The sequence below is a fragment of the Mustelus asterias genome, chromosome 25 (genome assembly GCF_964213995.1).
Source record: "Mustelus asterias chromosome 25, sMusAst1.hap1.1, whole genome shotgun sequence".
Taxonomy (NCBI): Eukaryota; Metazoa; Chordata; class Chondrichthyes; order Carcharhiniformes; family Triakidae; genus Mustelus; species Mustelus asterias.
In genome coordinates, this window is record NC_135825.1 from 35,313,994 (window position 1) to 35,341,947 (window position 27,954).

The window sequence follows — 27,954 nt, forward strand, 5'->3', positions numbered from 1 at the left end:
ACTCCTTTCAAACTTTCTGCCTGAGAGAGGTGGAAAGTTGGCTGGCAGCATTTTAATGTAACTCAGAAAGTTAAAATTATTTGGGCTTCTTTTTTGCTTTGTGAGTTTTGAACTGAGTTGAACTGAAAAATGTGAATGGGAGTAAATTCAGGCAGGGGGTAAAATGGATGGCTGGCACAGTGATTAGCACTGCTGCTTTACAGTGCCAGGGACCCAGGTTTGATTTTGGCTTTGGGTGGCTGTTTGTGTGGGGTTTGCATGTTCTCCCCATGTCTGCGTGTGTTTCCTCCTGGTGGTCCAAAGATGTATGGGTTAGGTTGATTGGTCATGATAAGTTGACCCATAGGCTGGAACTCTACCACCTCACCCGCGACGGAATCGGTGCGGGCAAGGGTCCAACACTGGAAATCTCCATTGATATCAGGTGGGAATTTCCAGTCTTGCCTGAGCGAGGTTGTAAAATCTCACCCATAGTGTCCAAGGATGCGTAGGTCAGGTGGATTAGCCATGGTAAATATACCATATGGACCTGGGTGGGATGCTCTTTCATAGAGTCGGTGCCGACTTGATGGGCCAGGCGGCCTCTTTCTGCACTGTAGGGATTCTTTGGCCTGATACTGGATCAAAGTAAATTACTGCGGATGCTGGAATCTGAAACCGGAAACCGAAAGAGAAAATGCTGGAAAAATCTCAGCAGGTCTGACAGCATCTGTAAAGAGAGGAAAGGGTTGATATTTCGAGTCCAGATGAACCTTTGTCACAGCTTTGTCAGCTTTGACAAAGGGTCAGCTGGACTTGAAATGTCAACTCTTTTCTCTCCTTACAGTTGTTGCCAGATTTTCCAGCATTTTCTCTTTTGGTTATGGCCTGATACTGTCAGTTCCTGTCAGATGGAAACGGTTAAAATTAACCCCCTGCCCCTCAAACATCACCCACTAAAAACTGCACTCAGGTTAAATTCAGAGCCGCACCAACAAATAACTTCTTCAAAACAAAATCTTTTGTTGTCTCTAAATATCAGTTTGAATATGCCCCAGATTGGTTTCAGTGAAACTACATTTGTGCAATGATTTGATAAAGACTGACATTTCAAAATGTGCTTCAAACCAGGCCCAACTTTGAACTTAACAAAGAATATAAAAGCCATTGCTTCAAGGCTGTCAATTTTGCATAACATCAAAGGTACTTTTCAAACAATTGTAGATGTCGTCGATATGAGAAATGTAGAATTAATTTCGAGTTGATGGCCTGACTCTAGCGACATTATTGGCTCTTCCTATTAAAATATTACATGAAGTTGGCCTTTCTGATATTGATTCGGGCAATGGAGACTAATAAAATAGGAATTTCAATTTGCAAAACAAGATGAACAGTCTCTTAGATTACCTGGAATTTTGCTCATCACAATGAAGGTAAAGTGAATGGATGCACATTTTCCAAAGGTTTTAAAGAACACAAGAAATCTCAAATCCCTCTCACCATATTTAGAAAACATATAAGGAAAAGGAAACTGAACTTGGGTTCTTTTAAGGGGGTTAGCTGTTCAACACCATGTTTGGTGCCAGGGCCAGGCTCTGTGGAGACTGGGAAGCTTTGCCTGCTTAAGGTCAAGATTTGAGATGTACTCTTGTATCTTTGGGTTTTTGCCCCAATTGAATTCTGCCCCAAATTCATAGAATCCCTACAGTGCAGAAAGAGGCCATTCGGCCCATCGAGTCTGCACCGACAACAATCCCACCCAGGCCCTATCCCCATAACCCTACACATTTACCCCGCTAATCCCGCTCGCCTACGCATCCCAGGACACTAAGGGGCAATTTAGCATGGCCAATCAACCTAACCCACAACATCTTTGGACTGTGGCAGGAAACCGGAGCACCCATTTTGATGCGCGATTAATCCACTCAGGAGGCTGTACCCGGGAATAAAGGCTTTTATTCGCAACAAGAATAGAGCATGCTGCTTCACAATACAATCCCAGACTAAAGGGTCACTAGGAAGTGCAGTGACCTTTATACTCCTATAGGAAGGCGGAGCCAACCGGAGTGTACCACAGAACAATACCAACAGGTGGAACACCCCAACCCTAACCCCAACAGTAACAAGAGTAACATATGTACAAGTACCCATAGTGATAACCATCTATGGTTCAGTACCCATAGTGGTAACCATCTATGGTTCACCACATTCACCCCTCCTTTAAAAACAAAGGCCGGTGGGGCAAAAAAAAGTACGAACTGTCCATATATTCACACGTTCAGTCGTATCGGAGGTCCGCACCGTCTCTGCGACCTCCGCAGCACTGGCGGTAGTGCCGGTTCTGGTGACCGTGGTGTCCATCTCTCCAAGGTGGTGTCCAGTGACTCCTCCAGTTCAGCACGCACGGGTGGACCTCGAGGTGGCGACAATCTCCTGGACTCAGGCAAGCTGTACATGGGAGTAAGAGGATTAAGTGGAGGTCCCGATACTGCCCGCGCCGTGTCAGGAGGGGAGAGAATGGGCAAAGGAACCCTAACCAGGGGTGCGGGAGTGACGGGGGTTTCCAGGTCCCCTGCAGGCGCCAGATCTCGGATAGAGACCGTGTCCTCTCGCCCATCAGGATATGCTACATAGGCATATTGAGGGTTGGCGTGGAGGAGATGGACCTGTTCAACCAAAGGGTCAGATTTGCGGGTCCTAACATGCCGTCGCAGGAGGACAGGTCCTGAGTACGTCAACCAAGACGGCAGTGAGGTCCCAGAGGAAGACTTCCTCGGGAAGGTAAACATCCCCTCATGTGGGGTAGCATTGGTTGCCGTACACAGGAGGGACTGGATTGAATGAAGCGCATCAGAAAGTACCTCTTGCCAACGGGAGACTGGAAGACCCCGAGACCTTAACGCCAGTAAGACAGCCTTCCAGACTGTAGCGTTTTCTCTTTCGACCTGCCCGTTACCCCTGGGGTTGTAACTCGTAGTCCTGCTTGAGGCAATTCCTTTAGAGAGCAGGTATTGCCTCAAGTCGTCGCTCATAAACGACGAACCCCTATCACTGTGGATATAACTGGGGTAGCCGAACAGGGTAAAAAGATTCCGCAGGGCTTTGATGACCGTGACAGCCGACATGTCAGAACAGGGAATGGCAAAAGGGAATCGGGAGTACTCGTCAACCACATTGAGGAAATACACATTCCGATCTGTCGAAGGAAGGGGGCCCTTGAAATCAACACTCAGTCGTTCAAAAGGGCGAGTGGCCTTAATGAGGTGTGCCCTGTCAGGTCGGTAGAAGTGTGGCTTGCATTCAGCACATACCTGGCAGCTTCGAGTTATCGACCTGACATCCTCTATGGAGTAGGGCAGATTCCGGGCCTTTACAAAATGGAAGAGCCGAGTGATCCCTGGATGGCAGAGATCATTGTGGAGGGCCTGTAGCCGGTCCTCCTGCACACTGGCACATGTTCCACGCGACAGGGCATCTGAGGGCTTATTGAGCTTCCCCGGACGGTACATGATATCATAGTTGTAGGAGGAGAGTTCGATTCTCCACCTCAAGATTTTATCATTCTTAATTTTTCCCCTTAACGTGTTGTTGAACATGAAGGCCACGGACCGCTGGTCCGTGAGCAGGATAAATCGTTTTCCAGCCAAATAATGGCGCCAATGCCGTACGGCCTCCACAATGGCCTGAGCCTCTTTTTCCACAGAGGAGTGCCGAATTTCAGGGCCTTGGAGGGTGCGAGAGAAAAAGGCGACGGGCCTGCCCGCCTGGTTAAGTGTGGCGGCCAGGGCGAAATCAGATGCATCACTCTCCACCTGGAAGGGGATGGACTCATCGACAGCATGCATCGTGGCTTTCGCGATGTCAGCTTTTATCCCTTCAAAGGCTAAGCGAGCCTCTGCTGCCAGGGGAAAAGAGGTAGATTTTATGAGCGGACGGGCTTTGTCTGCATAATTGGGAACCCACTGTGCGTAATACGAGAAGAAGCCTAAGCATCTTCTCAGTGCTTTGATGCTAGTGGGTAGGGGAAGTTCAAGGAGGGGACGCATACGGTCTGGATCGCGGCCGATGACCCCGTTTTCCACCACGTATCCGAGGATTGCTAGGCGGTGTTTGCTGAATGCACACTTCTCCCTGTTATAGGTCAGATTCAGGCGAGACGCAGTGCGTAAAATCTTCAGGAGGTTGGCGTCGTGGTCCTGCTGGTCATGGCCGCAGATAGTGACGTTGTCCAGGTACGGGAAAGTAGCCGGTAGCCCGTTTTGGTCCACCATTCGGTCCATCTCATGCTGGAAGACCGAGACCCCATTAGTGACGCCAAAAGGGACCCTTAAGAAGTGGTAGAGACGGCCATCCGTCTCAAAGGCCGTGTATTTTCGGTCCTCTGGGCGAATGGGGAGCTGGTGGTAGGCTGACTTCAAGTCGATGGTGGAGAACACCCGGTACTGCGCAATCTGGTGGACCATGTCAGAAATGCGCGGGAGAGGGTACGCGTCCAGCTGCGTGCACCTATTAATGGTCTGACTATAGTCTATGACCATCCAGGGCTTGTCTCCAGTCTTGACCACCACGACTTGTGCTCTCCATGGGCTAGTGCTAGGTTGAATGATCCCTTCCCTGAGGAGCCGCTGAACCTCAGATCGAATAAAGATCCGATCCTCAGCGCTGTAACGCCTGCTCTTAGTCGCGATGGGCTTGCAGCCTAGCACGGGATTTTCAAATAAAGAAGGCGGGGTAATTTTGAGTGTCGAGAGACTGCACGTGGAGCGCGCTGGGCAATTTGGAGGCTGCTGTTCTCTCACTGAAAGTGGAGGGAGTGGCCCATCGTACTGCAGGGTCACACTCCTCAGGTGGACCATAAAGTCTAGCCCCAGGAGTACCGGAGCGCAAAGGTGCGGTAACACGAGGAGCCTGAAGTTCTCATAAACTGTGCCCCGCACCGTTAGAGTTACCACGCAGCTCCCAAGAACAGTAACAGATCGGGACCTCGACGCCATAGAGATTGTCTGCCTGACAGTTTGTACGTGGAGAGCGCACCGTTTCACGGTATCCGGATGAATGAAACTCTCCGTGCTCCCGCTGTCAAACAGACAATGTATCAGGCGTCCGTTTGCCTCTATGTCCATCATGGACCTGTCGAGTCTGTGAGGCTTGGCCTGGTCCAGGATGATTGACGCCACTGTTGGATCCCGAGTGCAACTGCAGGCAGCTGAGATGGTCGACGATGAAGACCCCTGCTGGTCGTCTGCGGCCGGTGTCGACCAAAATGGCTGCGCCCATGGATCGCACGTGGTCGATGGCGTTGAAAGTGGCGGCACCCGCAGGTCGCACGTATCTTGCGTCGTCGTCATCAGGAATGGCAGCGCCCGTGAATTGCACGTGGTTGAAGACATCGACGAAGCTGGAGACGAGGAGACGGATCCTGGGTAGTCACACGCAGCACTGTTTGGCTTCGAAGGGGGCTTCGCTCGGCACACTTTAGCATAGTGCCCTTTCTTTCCACAAGCAGAGCAAAATACCGTCCTGGCCGGACATCTCTGGCGAGGGTGCTTTGCCAATCCACAGAAATAGCACTGTGGGCCTCCTGGAGCTGCCGCAGCCATCAGGTCCGAGGCTGAAAGCACGATCGCGCAGTTCCTAGGAGCCGCTGGGTAGAGTTGAGTCGGTGGCTGTACTTGCCACGATGTTCCCACGTGGTCGGTGGGGTAAGTTTCAAGACTTCTGGAGGCCGTTTCCATCGCATCAGCCAATTCTACCGTCTTAGCTAGGTCCAAGTTACCCTGCTCTAGCAGCCGCAGGCGAATATAGGATGAGCCAATTCCTGCCATGAACGCATCTCGGATCAGATCGTTAGTGTATTGAGTAGCCGACACTGGCTTGCAATTGCAGGCTCTGGCTGCTGCTGAAGTTCGCGCAGGTTCTGTCCCGTCGTTTCGCCGGGCTGCCACCGTCGAGTGGCTAATAGGTGACGAGCATGAATCTCGTTTGGCGGTTTATGGTACAGCTTCTTGAGTAATTCGATGGCCTCTTTGTAGTCTTGGGAATCACGGATTGTTGCATACACAGTGTCGCTTACCCTTGCGTGGAGGACCCGCAATCTATCGGCGTCGTTTTGGACTGCTGTTGAGGCGTCGATATAATCCTGGAAACACTTCAACCAATGGTCGAAAGTGTTCGACGCTCCAGTGGCACGCGGATCTAAGGTAAGCCGATCAGGTTTCAGCATCTGCTCCATTTTTTTTTTCAGAACAAAATTTGTTGCGAATAAAGTTGGTGCACGATTAATCCCCTCGGGAGGCTAGATCGTACCCGGGAGTAAAGACTTTTATTCGCAACAAGAATAGGGCATACTGCTTCACAATACAATCCCAGATTAAAGGGTCACTAGGAAGTGCAGTGACCTTTATACTCCTATAGGAAGGCGGAGCCAACCGGAGTGTACCACAGAACAATGCTAACAGGTGGAACACCCCAGCCCTAACCCCAACAGTAACAAGAGTAACATATGTACAAGTACCCATAGTGATAACCATCTATGGTTCAGTACCCATAGTGGTAACCATCTATGGTTCACCACACGTAGGAAACCCACGCAGACATGGGGAGAATGTGCAAACTCCACACAGACATAGACCCAAGCCAGTCCAAAGATGTGCTGGTTAGGTTGATTGGCCATGCTAAAGTTGCCCTTAGTGTCCTGAGATGCGTAGGTTAGAGGGATTAGTGGGTAAAATATGTAGGGGAATGGGGGTAGGGCCTGCGTGGGATTGTGGTCGGTGCAGACTCGATGGGCCGAATGGCCTCTTTCTGTGCTGTAGGGTTTCTATGATTTCTATGATTTCTAGGAATCGAACCCAAGTCCCTGGAGCTGTGAGGCATCAGTGCTAACCACTGTGCCACCGTGCCGCCCCAATTCCAACTAACTTTGCAGAGAGGGAGAAGAGGTTGCGCTCATCTTTCCATGGGCCATATCTGAATGGATTCCTCGGCTAGTCCAGAAATTCCACACATTATTTTCTCCCAAGGCCTCAACAGAATTCTTGAAGAGTCAACACAAGTTTTGTTGAAGTCTCTCCATGGGGTCCAGAAGATTCAAATCAAACGGACATAATTTTAAACTGATTACAGCACAACTGATGGTGAATTGGAGCCCGGTGGAGTTTCCTCAGTTGAGCCACAGCAATAGCATCCTGCTTCCAGGTTCCCCAGTTCCTCAACTCGAAATTAATTCTACATTTCTCATATCGACGACATCTACAATTGTTTGAAAAATACCTTTGATGTTATGCAAAATTGACAGCCTTGAAGCAATGGCTTTTATATTCTTTGTTAAGTTCAAGGTTGGGCCTGGTTTGAAGCAAATTTTGAAATGTCAGTCTTAGATTACTTGGAATTTTGCTCATCACAATGAAGGTAAAGTGAATGGATGCACATTTTCCAAAGGTTTTAAAGAACACAAGAAATCACCCAGGGAGGGTGGGCAGGATTGGCCAAAGGAAAATTTCTCATTAAAGGGATCATAATATAGGTTACAATGGCTCACCTGCGCATGGACTTTGGAGGTTCCTGCAACCATAAGAATGGAGAGGAGACCAAGGAAAGCTCTCACTCTTATCTGGATGTCCCAATGTGGGATCTGAGGGGCTGATATGAGGATGGGAGGAAGAGAATAACGTCTCCAACCAAACATTTGGCTGGATCTCTTTCTCCATTCCCTCTGTCCTGTGGAGCAGAATGTGGCTTGGGAGAAGACCAGAAGTGCTGCTACTGATATTGCTCCTGCTGCTGTTTCTGGTGTTGCTGTTCCTCCTGTTCTTCATCAGAGGCATATTGTAGAGCTATATCAGCTGCTCCCATACTCTTTTGAAAGCTGGCAACAGGGAAATGAGGTGGATGAACTGCAAGTCAGGTGAAATTACTTCCAAGACTTTGGTAATCACCAGGAGCAAAAAGACACTCTCCGTCAAGGGATGCTATGAGCAGCAGCCTTTCAGCTGGCCAGGACTGAAGCTCTTCAGTTTGGACATTCAAAATCTTCCCAACATGTCAGTTTCACTGAAGAAGTTGTCCCCCTTGTGCCCTCACCCTGGTGATCCTGACAAGTTGCTGACAGCTTAGGAAATAGGTCTGCATGTCAGAATCATTGTTTAAAATAGAACTCAATGACCTATCTGAATACTTAAATGCCTTACCTAACAGCAAGAAGTCTCACAAAACCAGATTAAAGTCCAACAGGTTTATTTGGAATCATGAGCTTTCAGAGCACTGCTCCTTCCTGAGGTGACTCACCTGATGAAGGAGCAGCGCTCCGAAAGCTCGTGATTCCAAATAAACCTGTTGGACTTTAACCTGGTGTTGTGAGACTTCTTACTGTGCCCACTCCATCCAACACCGGCATCTCCACATCATAGTTACTAACAGCTGCATGGGAGTTTCCATCGAACTTGCCCGACTGAAACCCAAAAGACAGTGATGATGTTGAGACCCTGGACTGATAACACTTTTAAGGAAATATTCAACTCTGTGGACACATCCATTATAAAAGTCAATGTCTGTTCTTGATCCTGGTTCAGTGGGGTGTGGTGGTGTCAATGCAGTTTGGCTTATTTTGGAACCGATAATAAAACATGCTCGTTTCCTTCAGAACAGGATGGGGTGGCTACCTAAGTGCTCCGGTCCACTTTGACACTGGAATGAGGAAAGCAAGACTGAAATGCTCTTGCAAGTGCAGGATGCCGATCCAAAGATGTTGATGCCCACGTCCCTGGGATTTGGCAGAGGCTCCCCATCTTGCTCCGAGGGCTGGGACCTCTGTTCTACTGTATTTCTACTATCAGATCAAGCATCTTGCAACATCAGAATCAACGAGTCCACCATCTTGACAGCGGCATTGTACATTTTGTTTTGTGAAGTCATGATTAAACACTGGCAGAAAGCAAAGCTACTCATATTTTACTGAGCTGACTATTATGAGCTACTAAACCAATCAGACAAGACAGATCCATAAGTTCAGTTCCTGGTCTGTCCGGAGTTGGATAATTGCAATCATGATTGGGGCAAGGAAAATCAAATTGGTCTCAGCATGTCCAGTTTAAGGAAGGAAATATATTCATTCAAGATTCCTGCTCTCAATTACTAACCAGTGACTTCTTCTTATGACAATAATGTGCCTTTAAGAAATGTATTTGTGTCATGTATCTTGTGCAGGACTTTTTTTTTTAAACCAGGCAGCTCTATTATCAGTGCCATTTTGTCTGTACACAGTAGTCCATGTTGTTACTGCAGCAGCATAATTAATCTTCGTCCAGATTAAAAGAAACAATGCTTGTTTTAATCTGGACTAATGTCGCATTGTTATTTTAGTGTTTTCCCCGGGGGTTTTTCAGAGTGGGGCTTGATTAGATTTTGACAGAAAAAGTCATATGACTGGGCAGGGCTATGCTCATAGAGAGAAAATAAGCTCAGCTACTGTTTGGGATTTATAAAGAACAGAATTAGCTGTGTGTCACTCTGAGGTCTGGAAACTGGGATCTGCCAGAAACTGGCCTCTTTCTTTGAAGGTCTGCTGTTTGAAGATAACTGTCTCTTGGGATACTCTATATGGGAGTCAGAAGGCAGATGTCTTTTTGCATCTTTCCAGAGGTATTAAAAGGCTGGAAATCTAGCATCCACATGAGTATATCTGTTTTTAGTGCGAACTGATTCTGAAGAAGTATGTATGTCTATGAGGATATTGCTTAAATTGGAACAATAGAGATGGATAGCTGTTAAGAATTATACTTTGTTATGTTTTCGTATTTTAATTGGTAAAAGTTATGTTAATTCTTTTTGTTATGTTCTAACTGTGTTCTTAAATAAAGTTTGTTTTAATAAAAGATTCTTAGTGGGTCAATCGAATCATACCTGGACCAAAACACCTTATGCTCACCATAATGCCAAAATCAAATAAAGTTGGGGTCTAGGCGAGCTTCAGAATATACCTTGGAGTTTGTGATGTCAGCCCTAAAATTCTAGAGCTTGCTAAATGGTGGCAACTTCTGTAAAATTAGGGCTCGGCTATTACAGAATGATGTCAGAAAAAGAGTAGTGGAAATCTGGAACCCTCTCCCCTAAAAAGCTGTTAAGATTACATCAATTAGAAGTTTTAAAACTGTGATTAATAGGTTCTAGCTAGGTAAGCATATCATGGTTACATAACCAAGGAGGGCAAATAAAAATAAGAGCCGCGATTCTCCCAAAAGCGCTGAATTGATGGGAAAACTGTTCCAGATCCCAACTGTTTTGGCAGTTCAACTTCTCACCCGAATCTCCCCACTCTGTGCACCGCAGAGGCCCCAATCAGGAATCTCATTAAAAACCCAGGGGAGGCGGGGCCTATTCGTGCCAGAGTCTGACAGTTCTGGAACTCTGCATGTGCACAGTGGCCCCGATTTGTCAGACTCCCTGTTTGCTGGCCAGCTCGATCGCAGGCCAGCCCGGGACCCCCACAGTGCTGCCTCTCCACCGCCCCCACAGCCCGATCGCGGCCCCCACAACAATTCTCTGGTGAGCCTTGACACCCCCCTGCCCTGGAGCGCCCCGATGTCCAGTCCACCCTCCCCCCCCCCAGCAGTGGTGATCCCCCCACCCCCTCACCCCAGCAGACCCCCCCCTGCTGATCCCACTTGGGGTCAGACCCCCCCCCCCTCCTGGAGGCAGCCCCCCCCCCCCCCCCCCCCCCCCCGCACTCTCCCCCCCCACTCCAGCAGACCATCACCTCCCAGCCCACTCCAATCACCGCCCTCCCTCCATCCCAGACTGATCCCCTTGCAGAGTGGCAGCGGGACCCCCCCACTGATTGCCCCTAGGCTCCGCCCCCTTGGCACTGCCCGATGTCTGGTGGGCAGTGCCAAGGTACCCCTGGGCATGGGCACTTTGCCCCTTAGGCAGTGCCAGAGGGCACAGGCTGGCACTGCCAGGGTGGCCGTGCCCAGGGGGCACCACCCCTGCCGCCCAGCCTCCTGGGGGGCCCCTACTGCCCCCCCTTCATTCCGGCAGGGTCTCCCGCTAGTTCCTTGAATGTGGGGAGCTAGTCGGAACTCCATCGGAATGAAGTACTCCTGGCGGGGTGGGAGATTCAATCGCGACCGGTAAGTTTCGGATAATTACATTAAAACTACGTTTAAAACATTTTAAAAACAGATTTAAATGACTTACCTGCCTTCCCGCCAGTTTCCAGTGTGGTCTGGCCTGCGACTGTTCGCCGGCTCTGGGAGATGCGCATGCGTTTCCAGTGCATGCGCAAATCCCGGAACAAGGCCGGCAACACACATCTCCCACCCCGACCCGCCAGAAAAGTTGCGGGTCGCAATGGGAGAATCGCGGCCAAAATGTAGATCAGCCATGATCTAATGAGCTGGGAGTGCAGGCTTAAGGGGCTGAATGGCCTAGTCAGTTCCGATGTTCTTATGTACGTGTTTATCGCTTATGACTGAAGACAAAAACAAACTTTTTTGCGAAACTCTTCATAGGTGAACTGTCTACTGACATTCCAGGCTCACATGGCAAGATCTGATGCTTTGCTGCTGGTATCTTTGGAATCATACCTCATCATCAGTCAGTATTTTCAAGAAAGGACTGGAGAAACTGGGGAAAAATAAACTTAAGAAATAACAGCACAGGAAATAACAGGGCAGAACTCTACGGCCCCGTCATGACAAAAGCGGGGCCATAATGCAGCGAGCCATTCAAAATTCCATTGACTTCAGCAGGACTGGAAAATCCTGCTGGCGGGAGGGGATGTAAAATTCTGCCCATGGTACTTAGTGAAGAAGCCGTTTTCTGTGCTACATCACTGGTACTTAACAGAGATTAATTTTAAGTGGTGCACATGGCCCTGAAATCAAAATGAAAGAGCCAGGTGTGAATATTGCATGTAGAATTTTTAGTGCCAAGCTTTTCCATTGGTAACTCTGATCAAATATTTGGTTAAAGAATTAGGCAAATTTATGGTGGTGCTGAACTATTAGAATATGTTGGCCAGAATTCTCCGATATCGAATGCCCCTCCCCCACTGCCAGCGAGAATGGAGAATTTTGCGCTCAGCCAAATCTCCATTCACAGCAGCGGGACTGGAGAATCCCAGCCACGGGCAAGGTTGGAGAATTCCAGCTAGTATCTGTCTTTAAAGTGGGAAACATGGGCTAAAGGTGTGAGCCATTTATTACAAATATGATTAATTAAATGATCTTTCCGCTTAAAATTTTTGGGTGGGGTTTTCCAGCCGTGCTCACCCTAAGACTGGAAAGTCCCACCCGAGGTCAATGGACCTTTGCATGGTCCATCTCTCACCCACTACAATTCCCGTGGCGGGCGAGATGGGAAAATTCCACCCTATGGGCAGGGCTTTATGACCTCGCTCGCCCCGAAGCCAGAAAATCCCACCCGAGGTCAAGAGACCTTCTCATACTCCGCCCCTCGCCTGCTCCGATTCCCCGTGATGGGTGGGTTGGTAAAATTCCAGTCTATGTGTCTGATTTATAGAGTCATAGAGGTTTACAGCATGGAAACAGGCCCTTCGGCCCAACTTGTCAATGCTGCCCTTTTGTTTTAAACCCCTAAGCTAATCCCAATTGCCTGCATTTGGCCCATATCCCTCTATACCCATCTTACCCATGTAACTGTCTAAATGCTATTGAAATTGTACCTGCCTCTACTACTACCTCTGGCAGCTTGTTCCAGACACTCACCACCCTCTGTGTGAAAAAATTGCCCCTCTGGACACTTTTGTATCTCTCCCCTCTCACCTTAAACCTATGCCCTCTAGTTTTAGACTCCCCCACCTTTGGGAAAATATATTGACTATCGAGCTAATCTGTGCCCCTCATTATTTTATAGACCTCTATAAGATCACCCCTCAGCATCTCCATCTATGATCTGCACAAAATATCCTGGAGTTGAGAGGGAATGCAATTTATTACAACATATTTCAAAATCTTGCTTTATTGAATGTAATTTTTATGTCGCTGCTACATCACCATTAAGTTAAACGAACCACAATATACACGTTTATGGTGTTGAGACTTTAACTGCTCTGTAGCATCTGTTGTTCAACTTGCTGAATTGTTCAAATGATCTGTACACAGTGAACCTGTGGTATGTCTCAAATTCTTCTGTAATCTGCAGTGGAACTGATTAGAAGTCCATAATTTTGTTTCATTTTAAGAAACAAAAGGCATCCTTATACATCTTGATCCAAGTGTTAAGAGGAATATATCATTTTCAAACTAAGTCTGATGACAGAGCATGAACTCCAATATGAAAGTATTTTGTCCTTGTTCCTAAGTGTAGTGTGATCTGTACACAGGCCTCAGTGTCTGTAGAAGTATTTAAATAGTTTGAAACTTTTCATGATCAACATTAATAGCTCCAGCAGGATTAATTTTACTAATTACGTCCAGCAAGGAGTTTCAAATGTAACTTAAGATGACAGTTGGTTAAAATATAAGAATGTCTGTAATAAAAGATTTGATGGAACAAGATTTACTTATAGATCACATCACAAGTACACTTGACTCTTAATAACATTTTAAAAACTGCTCACATTAAACAAACAGTTTGCTTATATAACAAGTGGAATTCAAAACTAACACCATATAAAGCATTTTCAGGTGTTTTAATGTGATATAAGAATATACAAAGGCAAATATTAGCATAGTCCTCTGATTGACTACATTGCATACTAAATTCTTTCCTCCGTTTGACACCTCAAGGGTGAATCTGCCTGAAGATTTCAGAAGACAATGTGAATATTTGTATTCTTTACAGTAAAACATATTTTGGTGTGGTCTGAACTATGAATACTCACAGGACTTTCAGATTGTAGAGGCCAGCAAAAGCATGCATGGGGATCTGTGCTAGGTGATTTCCAGACAGTCGTCTGCAAGAGAAACAAGAACATTGCCATGTGGAATTAATCTAGGTAAAACAATCCACCGTGAAAATAGCCAATTGATAGCAATGGAAATAAAAAGTGCATTGCCAGATATGCAATACTAGGAAACAGGTGTGCAAGTTACCCTTAACCAGATTGCAACAAATTGCATAGTATTTTGATAAATGTAAAGTACATACACTCTACTACATAGCCAATAAATACTGATGAATATTCATGGATTGGAGACATTTTAGAATACCCAGGTTAAGTAAAGGACCCCAAATCCTCTTCCCTCATTTTGAGGACTACCTTACGAAATTTACGTTTCATTTTTGATGAGGTGAGAGAATATTTAATCCACATCTCAAACTGTTATATTTACATAGAAAAGTACAACATCTTGGACAGGATTTTCTGGCCACGAAACCGGAAAATCCCACCCAAGGTCAATGGACCGTTGCTTGGTTCGCTCCACCCCTGCCCGCTACGATTCCCATGGCGGGAAGGATGGGAAATTCCCCCCCCTTGTGTCAATATTTTTCTGAAGATGCCTTTTGTATGTGGCTATCAGTAAATTCTTCTTTTGCAATGTTATATCACCATGAAAATAATAAACGACGATGACTCTTTTGCAATCTCTTGAGTTTCTATAATCAAAACTAACTGTACGCAGCTGAACTAATTTGAAAGGGTACAGATCATCTTAACAGTTCAGTTACAGATCAGAGCATGGGACAGTTTTGTTAGTCACAATGCAACATCATTTGAGGCTTTCGCGATCAGCAGTGGGGGTAAAGCAGGGCTGTGTCTAGGCGTCAACTCTCTTTGATCCATTTTTCTCCATGCTGCTATTGTACACTTTTGGTGAGCCAAAAGAGGATGTCTACCTGCATGCCAGAGCCAAGCTGCTCCACTTGGCAAAACTGCATGCCAGGGCCAAAGGATGTAACGTGCGAGTTTGTGAGCTGCCATTTGCTGATGGCGCTGCACTGGCATCCCATACTGAAGTCCACTTGCAACAGCTTGTGGATCCGTTCTGGGCCTGCAGAAAGTTTGGACTGACAATCAGCATCAGGAGGACACTGTTAAGGGACAGGATGTAGACACTCCATCAGCATTGGCAACCTCACTCTGGAGGACACCCACAGATTCGCATACCTTGGATCAACAAATATCAGGATTTTGTCATAGATTTTATTTAGAAAATGCGGAAATCAGCGCTAGGATTGCAAAGGCCATAGCTGTCACGTCAAAGTTGAGAAGTTGAGTTTGGACCAACAGCAAACTAACTGAAAGGACAAAGCTCTGCGTGTACTAGGATAAAAGCAAATTACTGCGTATGCTGGAATCTGAAACCAAAAGAGAAAACACTGGAAAATCTCAGCAAGTCTGGCAGCATCTGTAAGGAGAGAAAAGAGCTGACGTTTCGAGTCCAGCTGCCCCTTTGTCAAAGCTAAAAAGCATAGAAAGTGGGAGATATTTATACTGCAGAGGAAGAGACCTCCCCCTGCAGTATAAATATCTCCCACTTTCTATACTTGTTAGCTTTGACAAAGGGTCATCTGTACTCAAAACATCAGCTCTTTTCTCTCCTTACAGATGCTGCCAGACCTGCTGAGATTTTCCAGCATTTTCTCTTTTGGGTTCTGTGTGTACCAGGCTTGTGTTCTCAGTACCTGCACTGCTGAGGCATGGACAACTGACGCAAACCATGAAAATCAGCTGAACAGCTTCTACCTCTGCTGCCTCAGATGAATATTGGACATCTCCTGGCAAGACAGAATGCCAAATATGGAAGCACACCAGTGTGCTGGGATCCCCATAATGTATGGCCTCTTGAGTCAGCAGCAACTGCCTTAGTTGGATCACAAGAGCCAAACAGATGACAACTGCATCCGCAAAGACATTATCTATGGAAAATTTACTATCAGCACAAGACCAACAGTTCGCCCAGCTCTGCAACATAGGGGTGTCTACAAGCAAGACTTCCAAGTTGACTGGGATCAGAGTTAATATATTGGAAGTCATTGCTGATGACTGGAGCACCGGAAGACAAGCAGTCAGGGAGGATGTGGAAAAAAGCAAAGGACAAAATAAATGACTAGATGGCCAAAAAGAGCCTGCTGGAAGGAAAAACCATCAGTCAACCTCAGGCCAATACTATTCTTTTGTGCCAGCTGCGGAAGGAATTGCTACTCACGAATCAACCTAAGTGACCCTGGGTAGAGTCCATCTCACCTGATGAAGGAACAGCGCTCCAAAAGCTCGTGCTACCAAATAAACCTGTTGGACTTTAACCTGGTGTTGTGAGACTACTTAGTGATCCTGGGTAGAGTCCAACATCTCCTGAGACGAGAGGATATCAATACTACCTTAAAGATGTCAATAACTGACAGTCTTCCAAAAAATACACTGAAAAGACAGGTACAGTTGAAAGAATTGTTGTTCAGGTTCTCTGTTTACAACACCCTCCTACAACCCCACAACACGAGATGGGTTCTTCTGCAGCAGATGTGGTGAGCCATTCAAACGTGCAGTGACTGGCAGAACCAGGGTTGAAAAATTCTGACCAAATTTTCAAGCCCAGTATGACTCTTTTTCAGGACTCCAAAGCAGTTCTGAGGAGCTTTGGACTGTAGTTGCATGTCCACGTAGATTGCGGTGAAATGCATTAAGGAGGTTTTCAGTTGTGTTAAGAAGTTAATTGGAAATACCTTTTCTGTAGCTTTGTATAGTAGTTGCCTAATAATGTTTATTTATTAGTATCAAAAGTAGGCTTAAATTAACACTGCAATGAAGTTACTGTGAAAATCCCCTAATCGCCATACTCCGGCACCTGTTCGGGTACACTGAGGGAGAATTTAGCATGGCTAATGCACCTAACCAGCACATCTTTTGGACTGTGGGAAGAAACCGGAGCACCTGGAGGAAACCCACGTAGACACGGGAAGAAGGCGCAGACTTCCGGGTCCCTGGCACTGTGATGCAGCAGTGCTAACCACTGTGCCACCGTACTCAATGTTGATCTTAGTTTACTGGTTGCAGTAAAAATCTTAAAATGTGAAATCCTGTCATGTGATCCTTTTAGTAGGTCTCTGTGAAATTTATATCTCTTTTTAAAAATTATTGATCTCAATGGAGATGATGGTATGTGCAAAGGAATATTTGAATGTGCTAAAATGTACAAACTTAAACATAATTTGCTGTACTACATTCCAAGCACTAAATAGGACTTGCACCCATGTTCAAATAGGAAAATAATGGTAATGAGTTCGGCTTGCGGTTGGGAAATTATTTAAAATAGTATTTAAAATTATGAGGATTACAGATAAAGGTCCATTCCTTTTACTAAACCAGTGCAGCAGCTGTTTATATTTCAAAGCTACAAGTACACTACGATTGAATTATTCACGGCAATCGTGGGATTTTCCGGCCAAGCTTGCCTCAAAAACTGGAGAATCACACCCAAGGTCAATGGACCTTTGCGTGGTCCGCACCCCCCCGCCCCCCCCCCCCCCCCCCATCTCCTCCCAGCCGCTACGATTCCCCTGTGGCGGGTGGGATGGCAGAACTCCCCCCCGCCATAATGTCAGTCAGAAGGAAGGGCCCAGTCTCACTCTGGAATGAAATGGGTGGAGACATCTTTACACATGACAATGTTAGCTTAAATGCAACAGATTACAAAATTCTGAATTCAAGCCAAAGTAAGTCTGAATTGATTTCTGGGGTGCTAAAACAAATACAGTCTTGACTGTTTCACAAAATGTATCAGTCAAGTTTCTTAACCAGAAGGATGTACTGAATTAGACTTAGGCTAGAATTTTGCATTGTTCGGCCAGGCACGGGCCCGAGCCAGAAGGATGTGAAATTGTGCGAAAAGACTGGGTGGGATAAATGGTCAGGGTTAAAACAAAATGTAAAAAAAGTGCCTGGGGCCTGCGGTTTGTGCTTGAATGTGCTGCCTAGAAACTGCATTTTTGTTCCATTGCCACTGATTTTTATTTACAGGTTTGCAGCTCCCTGAGACAGCTCCATAGCGGCTGTCCCCCTGAAGCAGCACATTAGAAGCGCATGCCCACACCCTTACTTTTCTCAGCACACGCACCCCCCAACAACTCTAAACCTTTCCCACTGTATGTTTCATGCTGCAGTCATTAACTGGTCAGTGTGACATCACGTTCCAGGGCTGACCACAGCCTGAAGCGCGTTTTGCGCCCGCGAGTACGCATGCCTGATGAACGAAAAGTTCAGGCCTTGGAGTATTGTACATCATAGAGAATCATAGAATCCCGACAGTGCAGAAAGAGGGCCACTTGGCTCATTGAGCCTGCATCAACAAAAACCCCATCTAGGCCCCATCCCTGTAACCCCATGTCTTTCCCCCACTAATTCCCCCTGATAAGGAGCAATTTAGCATGACCAATATTGGTAAAGGATCACTTTTTTCTAGAAAATGATTCAGATGGGGTGTAACTAAACTGCCTGGATGTAGGTGTTTTGAGTAAGGCTAATTGTAGAGCTTCAACTCCTGCACCAGCTGAGGCCCGCTAACTCAGCACGGAGAGTGGGAATGAAAGCTGGGACCTCTGGCTCTGTATGGCTTAATACTACGTCAGGCAATACTTTATCCACTAGCTCATTAGGGGGAGCTTATCTGCAAATTCTGATTGAAACAACAGGAATGCAGAGACAGGACTGGTATCATGGACATTTATCTTAATAACATAAGGGATTCCCATCAGATGACATATTCTTCTAAGGAGATTCATGTAGCAGCATCTTGTTTTAAATATGTTTCTTCTCCAATGGGTTTCCAGAAAATGATAATTAAAAACAGCTCTGATAACAGCTCAAAATGCACTGACGCCAGAATATTGTCCTTTGTGTTTCTACAAAATAAAAGTCCTGTGAAATAAAAAGGATTTCACACTTCACCCAAATAATGTGGAGAAACCTACTACACTTTCAATATGACTGTCTGACCTTCCGTCACAAAACATTAAGTCAGTCACCACTTTACGTTGAGTTTCTCATTGGTTTCTCACCCGCTTGTAAAAACTGTTCACTTCAAGGCTATCAGGAATAATTTGTCTTCGCTGTTCTCTGTCACACACTGAAATATTTGTTCAGCAATGTATGCCGGCATGTCACTTCACGTAACAGCATTGCTGTATGCACAATACCACAAAACTTTATTCTCGCTTCACCTCACTAACAATGAACAATAATTAGGCAAATCTCCAGTGTGGGTAAACGCACAGTGGCTTAACTCTTTGCAACATGTTAAATTATCTTTGCCTTTATTTGATGTAAAAGTAGAAAGGAGAGTGTACAACAAAGTCCAAAAGTATTGCATCTCAGCACCTACGGATCGCACCATTGTGATCCGTAGGTGCGATTCAGTGTATTTCCTAATCCTGTGATGAGAGGTGGGGAGGGAGAGTGCAGAATTGGGAGGAAAAGTAGGGGTGGGGTGAAATGTCCGTCCATCACCTTATGCACTACCCCAGATTAAGTTGGGCAGGGAATGTCAAGGATGGCCTTCCCACTGGAGGCCGCTTGAGGTCCTTAAGCGGTTGTTTAATGAGCCTCAGCTTGCTGCTGCTGGCATTCTGGAGGGTGGGGTAAACCACATGGGAAGGCCACCGATTTAATGCTGGTGCCCTCCCGGAGAGCTCTGTTGGGGGCTTTTGCTCCTAATCGGGCATCATGTGGTCCACGAAGGGTTGCCCCCACTGAAAGACCTCTGTCCCGCTCTATTCATCTCCCCGGCTGACGCCTGCCTGACTGAGCTTCAGAAGCTCTCCTTGATTCTGGAGTCTCCTTCATGCTGGCTGGTCCAGACCGACTGTGGTACCAGCAGTGGCTACCAATTGGCCAGTAGCTCCTGCAGGTTGGACCTCTAGGCTTAAAGGTGCCAAACTGCCTGATTGCCATTGAATTCTGTCAGGGCACTTCTGAAGATGGCCACTGCAAGGTTGCCTCCGGCTTTCCATCTGGTGACGAGACCACCACCACACCGATTAGATTCAACCCTCAGTGTTCTGAGTATCCTAAGATCCTTGGTAATGTGCGTTCAATAATAAAAGTTAATTTGGTCCTCCTGGACTTTTCCAAGTCAGGTACACATGAGGCATGAAAGGAGCACAAATTTTATATCCTACTTTCTGCTTTTTTCCCCTATAATAAGCAACAGTTCTATCAAAGTTCTGTTTTTCATGGACGTTAACATGATTTGTGCATTGTGTCTAATAATTGTACTCCTGCTAGAATCATGTGACACTGTCGAAGTCCGAGGAAGTTTCCCAAAATTAACTATTGACCAGGTTTGTGACAAATTGGTAATTGGGATCAACTATAAAAGATATTGTGTAACATTGGTTATACTTTTCCACTTGAAAGCTTGTCAGAAGACAAAAAAGTGACCTGCTAAGGGTCTCCTGCACAATACAACCCACATATATTTTTCCAAGTAAAAATACTGAAACACAGAACAGGTCTTTCTATTAGCTGAAGAAAGTGGTCCACTTTCAATTGCAAACAATTCTGGAAAATAATATTTTATATATTTTTTAATGTATTTAAAAGTTTAAAAAAGTATTCTTTGAGTATATCACTGGGCTGGCACGCAATGAATTCTCTATTTTGTTCTATTTCAAGGAGTTGCTGTTGTTTAAGTTTATTTATTATTGTCACAAGTAGGCTTACATTAACACTGCAATGAAGTTATTGTGAAAATCCCCTAGTCGTCACACTCTGGCACCTGTTCAGGTACACGGAGGGAGAATTTAACATGGCCAATGCACCTCACCAGCAAGTCTTTCAGACAGTTGAAGGAAACCAGAGCACCTGGAGGAAACCCACAAGGACAGGGTAGCACAGTGGTAAGCACTGCTGCTTCACAGCTCCAGGGACCTGGGTTCGATTCCCGGCTTGGGTCACTGTCTGTGTCGAGTTTGCACATTCTCCTCGTTTCTGCGTGGGTTTCCTCCGGGTGCTCTGGTTTCCTCCCACAGTCCAAAGATGTGCGGGTTAGGTTGATTGGCTAAGCTAAATTTGCCCTTAGTGTCCTGGGATGCATAGGTTAGAGGGATTAGTGGGTAAATATGTAGGGATATGGGGGTAGGGCCTAGGTGGGATTGTGGTCGGTGCAGACTCGATGGGCCGAACGGCCTCTTTCTGTGCTGTAGGGATTCTAAGATTCTAAGACACGGAAAGAATGTGCACAGACTCCACACAGGATCAAACCTGGGTCCCTAGTGCTGTGAGGTAGCAGTGCTAACCACTGTGCCACCATGGCATTGGAGTACATTTGCTAATGTGACTGTCCTAAAAGCTTAAGAGAATTGGTAAATGTAACCAGAGTGAGGATGGGCGGGGTGGAAATGAGGAGAAATATTGATAGGCAGTGACAGCTTATGATCTGGACTACAATGGCTAAAAGAATGGTGGAAGCAGATTCAACAGTAACTTTCAAAAAAGATTTAAATATATATTCTGAAAGGAAACAATTGCTGGCGATATGGAAAGCATAGGGGAGTGGGACTAATTGGATAGCTCTTTAAGAATCAGCATAGGCATGATGGGCCAGTTGGCTTCCTTTTGAATGGTATGATACAATAAAAAGCAATGAAACCAAGTACAACTTTTATAACCCCCTCTAGCTACTTAAAACCAAAACAATATAGACCTTCTAACACAATGATTCCTTTCACATTACCCAATATCTTTTCCCTCAGCAGGCTCCCAGCTTAACAGTTAGAACAATATATTCACATCATAATCCTTGCCTTTTAAGCTGTTCGTAAGATTCAAAATATAAATCTATATTTTTGTTGATGTTTTCTCCAACATTGTCTACATGTATATTAAAATAGGTGCAAAAGCCACACTTCTATATGTGCAACCCAATGATTGAAAGATAGCTTTTTTAACTGATTGATACTGGGGTGAATGCCCAGTTGTTTTTATCTCAGTGCCTAGCTTAGGAAACAATGCAAAATCTGAGGGGGGTTAACACTTAGAGCATAAATCTTTTAGAGATAACATATTCAAATGGGGAAATAAGGCCATTTGAGGATGGGAATACTGTATCCTGAGGGATTTCTTAAATGTGTATGGAACGGGTGGCAGCAATAAAAAAGGCTAAATTCTTCAATGCCTCGTTTGCTAAAACTAATTCTGCACCATGTACATATTTATCTCTTTTCCTTTAGTGAAGTGGTTGGTTAGCTCATTTGGGGGTTGGTTGTTTCTTGATACAGAGTGAGGCCAACAGCATGGGTTCAATTCCCGTGCTGGCTGAGGTTACTCATGAAGGCTCCGCCTTCTTAACCGTGCCCCTCACCTGAGGTGTGGTAATCCTCAGGTTAAATCACCACCAGTCAGCTCTCCCCCTCAAAGTGGGGGACCGACTTATGACGACTTTTCCTTTATTGAAGCTGTGCTCGCCAATATTTCACAGTCAGTATATTAATATTGTGTGATGTAACACCTTTATTCAGAAATCCTGATCTTACCTCACTTTAGTGATATTTAATAGAAAGGTCAAAAGTACTTGCATTTATATTGTGTCTTTCATGATCGACAGAAATCCAAAATCACTTTACAACCAATTAAGTACTTTAGAATTGTAATCACTATTGTAATACAGGAAGTATGGAAGTCAATTTGTACACAGCAAGGTCTTACAAATAGCAATGCAATAATGATCAGATAATCTGTTTTAATTACTTTGGTTGAGAGATAAATATTGGCAGGGACACGTGGAGGAGCTTGCTGTTCTTCTTTGAAATAGATCTAGTGGGATATTTTGTGCTATCTGTGAGGAGAGACAGGACCTCATTTAATATCTCAACCAAAAACACAGTACCCCAAACACTGCTGTGGTGAAGAGCTTGCTGAGTTATGTGCTCAAGTTTCTTGGAGGACCTGAATTCACGACATTTTGACTGAGACACTGAACCAAGGCTGTTACCATTTCCTGAGAAAGCTAGGATAGGCTATTGCAAAGTGCCTTTGGACAGTGGTAGAAATTGATCATGTGACTTGTTTATTCAGTAACTAATCCAACAATCCCTCTTGTACACTACAAACTCTGCCTTCAGTTCTACAGTGTATCATACACACTAGCCTAATATCTGTCACAGGAAAATTGCTGGAATCCATTATTAAGGAGGTTGTAGCAGGATACCAAGATAATAAAGATTTGATCTGGCAGAGCCAACATGGCTTTGTGAAAGGGAAATCATGCTTAACTAATCTATTAGAGTTTTTTGATAAGTAACATTTAAGGTAGATAAAGGTGAACTGGTAGATGTGATGAACTTGGATTGCAAAAAGGCATTTGATAAGGAACCACGTCAAAATTTACTAGACAAGATAACAGCACATGGTATAGGGGGCACAAATATTGGATTGGTTGGCTGACAGGAAGCAGAGATTGGGTTAAATGGCTCTTTTTCAGGTTGGCAAGCTATAACTAGTGGAATGCCACAGACCAGTGCTGAGTCCTCAACTATTTACAATCTATATCAGTGACTTGGATGAAGGGACCGAAAGTATGGTAGCTAAATTTGCCGACACGTAGGAAAGTAAGTTGTCAAGAGGAAGTAGAGAGTCTGCAAAAGGGTGTAGACAAGTTAAGTAAGTGGGCAAACTTTTATCAGATGAAGTATAACGTAGTAAACGTGAACATCTTCCCTTTGGCAGGAAGAATAGAAAAGCAGTATATAATTTAAATGGAGAAGGATTGTGGGACTTGGTGGTATAGAGGGATTTAGGTGTCCTTGTACATGAATCACACGAAGTTAGTATGCAAGTTATTAGAAAGGCAGATGGAATGGTGGCATTTATTGCAAGGGAAATAGAATATAAAAGTAGGGGAGTTTTACTAAAGCTGCCTTGGTGAGACCACTTCTGGAGTATTGTGTTCAGTTTTGGTCTCATCTAAAAAAATATATAATTGTATTCGAAGAAGTTTAGAAAAGATTCACTAGACTCATTCCTGGGATGAAGGGGTTGTTTGATGAAGAAAGGTTGAACAGGTTAGTTTTGAAAAATGAGCAGTGATTTTACTGAAACATATACGATCCTGAGGAAACCTGAAAGGGTGGATGCTAGGAAGATGTTTCCCCTTTATTGTGGAGACTAAAAATAGGGGACAAAATGTAAAAATAAGAGGTCTCCCTTTTTATCAAAGATGAGGAGAAACCTTTTCCCCCCAAGGGATCATTGGCATGTGGAATTCTCTTCCCCAGACAGTAGTGGTGGCTGAGACTTTGATTACTCACTAATCATAGTGCAGGAGGAGGCTATTCGGCCCATCGAGTCTGTCCCAACTACAATCCCACCCAGTCCCCCTGACACTAAGGGGCAGGCAATTTATCATGGCAATTTGTCATCCACCTAACACGCACATCTTTGGACTGTGGGAGGAAACCGGAGCACCCGCAGGAAACCCACGCAGATACGGGCACAATGTGCAACTTCCACACAGGCAGTGACCCGAACTGGGAATCGAAGCCAAGTCCCTGGCGCTGTGAGGCAGCAGTGCTAACCACTGTGCCACCCATGGCCCAACTCAAGGCTGAGTTAGACAGATTTTTGTAAGGCATGGGAGTTGAGGGTTATGGGTTGGGTGTTGGGCAAATGGAGCTGAGACCACAACATGATCAGCCATGATCTTATTGAATTGTGGAGCAGGCTCAAAGGGCCAAACAATCTACTCCTACACCTATGTTCCTCTGTTCCCAGAAATATGAGGTAAAATTGTAATTTTAAAAATAATTTTAAAGTTGTTTCCTTCATTATATTTTCACTATCTTGTGGCCAGTTGCTGTGTTCAGCGGAGCATACATTTTTTTTAGACCGCTTGCCTGAATTAGTCAATGGAAAATGAATACTCAATGAAGCGAATAAATAGCCTTGAAACTGCAGTTGATTACCACATGTGTTCGCTTTCAACAGGAGTGACTGGGATTAATTTTATGAATAAAATATGGCAGGAAAGAACAAGCATAACTACCAAGGAAACTTTCAATAGGACAAGACAATTTGTTACCCAGTAACACACTACAATGTTTATTTAATTTAGCACTTTTCCTAATTTATTAGTTTTATGGGCATTGGCATTCTCTGAGTAAATGTAGTTATAAGATTGTCACACACGTGTCTTCAGAATTCTTTAACTCTGAGATAATGCAGCAATAAACGTTATAGCACTATGTGACACTTTAGAACTGAGGGCAGATTGCTGGCTAAAGTCCAAGTACAGCAAGTCTCTTCAACAGTATGCCCTCAATCCCAAAGCACCAGAAATATTTTTAAATAATATATTTCATTGGAAAATCCCATTAATTTGGTTTTAAGTAAATCACTTTTGCTTGTCATCCGGTTCCTATGATAAAAATGGTTTGGCTACTGTTCTGTACACCTGCCCCTTGACTTATTACAATTAATTTAAAGAATCAACAAAGGGTGGCACAGCAGTTAGCAATGCTGCCTCATAGCACCAGGGACCTGGTTTGATTCCCAGCTTGGGTCACTGTCTGTGCAGAGTCTGCACGTTCTCCCTTTGGCTGCGTGGATTTCCTCCGAGTGCTCCGGTTTCCTCCCACAGTCTCTAAGATGTCCTGGTTAGGTGCATTGGCCATACTAAATTCTCCCTCAGTGTACCCAATCGGGCGCCAGAGCGTGGCGGCTAGGGGATTTTCACAATAACTTAATTGCAGTGTTAATGTAAGCCTACTTGTGACACTAATAAATAAACTTTAAACTTTAAGGACAGTGACCCCAGTAAGTCCGGTGATTTTCAGAAGTCCCTTCTGTAAGTTCCAGATTAAGTACTCACAGCAAAAAATCTGTGCATCTAAACTGAAATATAAGCTGGAATCACATAGTATCAATTTGTTGAGATGTTTTGCAAAATATTGATGAAATTAATGTTTTAATGAATGAAAATATTTGACTTATTTAGCCAATAGTAAAATCATACCAAATAAGACACTTGACATACTTACTTTTAGACCAAAGAGCTCCCTTCTGTTCCGGGAGTTATTTACCTGCAGACATTCACTCTCTATCTGCTGGGCACTGGGTGGGCAGCTAGGTTTTTTTTCCTTCCATGTAAGTTGAGAGACAAGTTTCTCAGTTGGTGAAGATTGTCATTTGCTACAGAAGCTGCCTGCAATTTCTTTTTGCAGATTGGATTCATTTTATGTTTGGGAGGTTTTAAAATTTTCGTTTTGTACACAGTTGTATAACACAGGGATCCCGTTTACGGACGATTCTTCTTAGAAAACAGCTAAAATTCAGCAGCTGTTTTCAATAGATTCTACATTAAACACAAGAGCACTTGGAAAGAGCAGACCCTTCATACACATGTTTAAGATTCCACATTGAAAGGATTAAGTACAGCTAATTAACTTGTCATAAAGGACAATGCATCTTATCTAATAGCTTCTTCAATGTTTGTCCAAAGCTTACATTTAATGAGTCCTAAATGGCCAGTAAATATCGACGTAGCATTTTGTTCTTAATTGCGGTTAAAAAAAAATTGTGGAATTGTATAAACTTTGGAACCATTTTTTCCTTGAATATCACATCTCTGGGGAACTATAGCAGGACTGAGACTGCTTCAATTATAGAACTTAGTCTGTTAGAGGGAGTTTTTTTAATGTTTGGCTGATGAATGAAGGCAGTGAAGTAGAAGGAGAAAAAAAAGGTGGATGCATCGCACAATCTCATTAGTTTCATAGGAAGCATGAAACAAGGTCATCCATTGGCATAAAGCAGTCAGTCATTAAACTGATAATAGTAAACAATTAGCGGTAAAGCATTTTAACCATACAAGTGTCACAACCTTTTTTTTCTATTAAACCCTATGGAATTTCTGTTTATCCAGTGGGTTGGAATTATGGTCTCGAGGGATGAGCTTTGAGATTTGATTCAGCAAACCTTGCCAAACATTTATTCATTCACATCAGTTTAGAGATGAACTCAAGTTTTTTTAGCTCTGCCATCGCTTGGCTTTCTTTCTGTTCCAATTCATCGGATCAAAACTTTGGACACACCTTCTAAAATAACGAGGTCCTAATTGTATTTAAATTCAAGTTGGGGCTGAACAGCCATTCATGCCCCGCCACCACTGCAAGTGAGGACGGAGAATTTAGCGCTCAACCGAATTTCCGTTCACTGCAGTGGGACCAGAGAATCCCGTCGGCATGAACAGCCAGAGAATTGCAGCCCAGATTTCCCATGAATGTTCTTCTTTTGTGCTTAGGTTTCAAGATGCGTGTTCCGGTAACGTAAAATGGTTACTTGAAGAAACGCGTTGATAAATGAATGCAATTCAACAGTTTTTAATGGTTTGCCCTAGATGCCTCCTCGAGTCGACTGGCATCAGCCTGTCGCACAAGTAGCTTCCACATTCTTCAGGTTTACACTGCTCAGTATCAACTAGCTATGATAGTGATGCCCTTGGTAGTTCTCTCCCAATGGCAGTGAGGATGCAGTGACTTGTGATAATGTCACTAGACTAGTGATCTAGAGGCCCAATGTTATGGGGATGTTGGTCCAAAGGTGGTGGAATTAAAATCAGTCAGTAAATCTAGAATTGAAAGCTGGCGGCCATAGCAACCATCATTATTTGTTGTAAACACCCATCTGGTTCACTAATGAGCCTGAGAAAAGGTAAGCGGCCATCCTTACCTGGTCTAACCTACATGTGACTCCAGATCCACAGTAATGTGGTTAACTCTTAACTACCCTCCGAAATGGCCTAGCAAAGCCACTCAGTTTGACAGCCATTCGGGATACGCTACAAATGCCGACCTTACCAGCTGATGTGTTTTCATAATGATTATAAAAGCACCAATCATTCATAAGGAATTGGCTAAACAAGTGGATTCATTTACTTAGACAAGGCACATAAGAACATTTATACAATGTAGAAAGCGCATTGACATGATCAGCAGAGCTGTGTGTGCTGTGTTCCACTCACAGGTCAAAGTTAAACTGAGGCTGGATCACATGACAAACTTCCCTTCTAGTGATGGCATGCT

General features: G+C 44.7%; 1 protein-coding gene across 1 annotated transcript in view; it reads right to left on the reverse strand.

Moving 5' to 3' along the window:
* The window catches only part of lgr6 (leucine-rich repeat containing G protein-coupled receptor 6), a 287,303-nt gene that overhangs the window by 131,599 nt on the left and 127,750 nt on the right, over positions 1–27,954 (reverse strand). Inside the window, exon 3 of the mRNA XM_078242326.1 lies at positions 13,823–13,894. Within this exon, the coding sequence (XP_078098452.1) occupies positions 13,823–13,894 (72 nt within the window). The remainder of the gene's footprint in view (positions 1–13,822; positions 13,895–27,954) is intronic.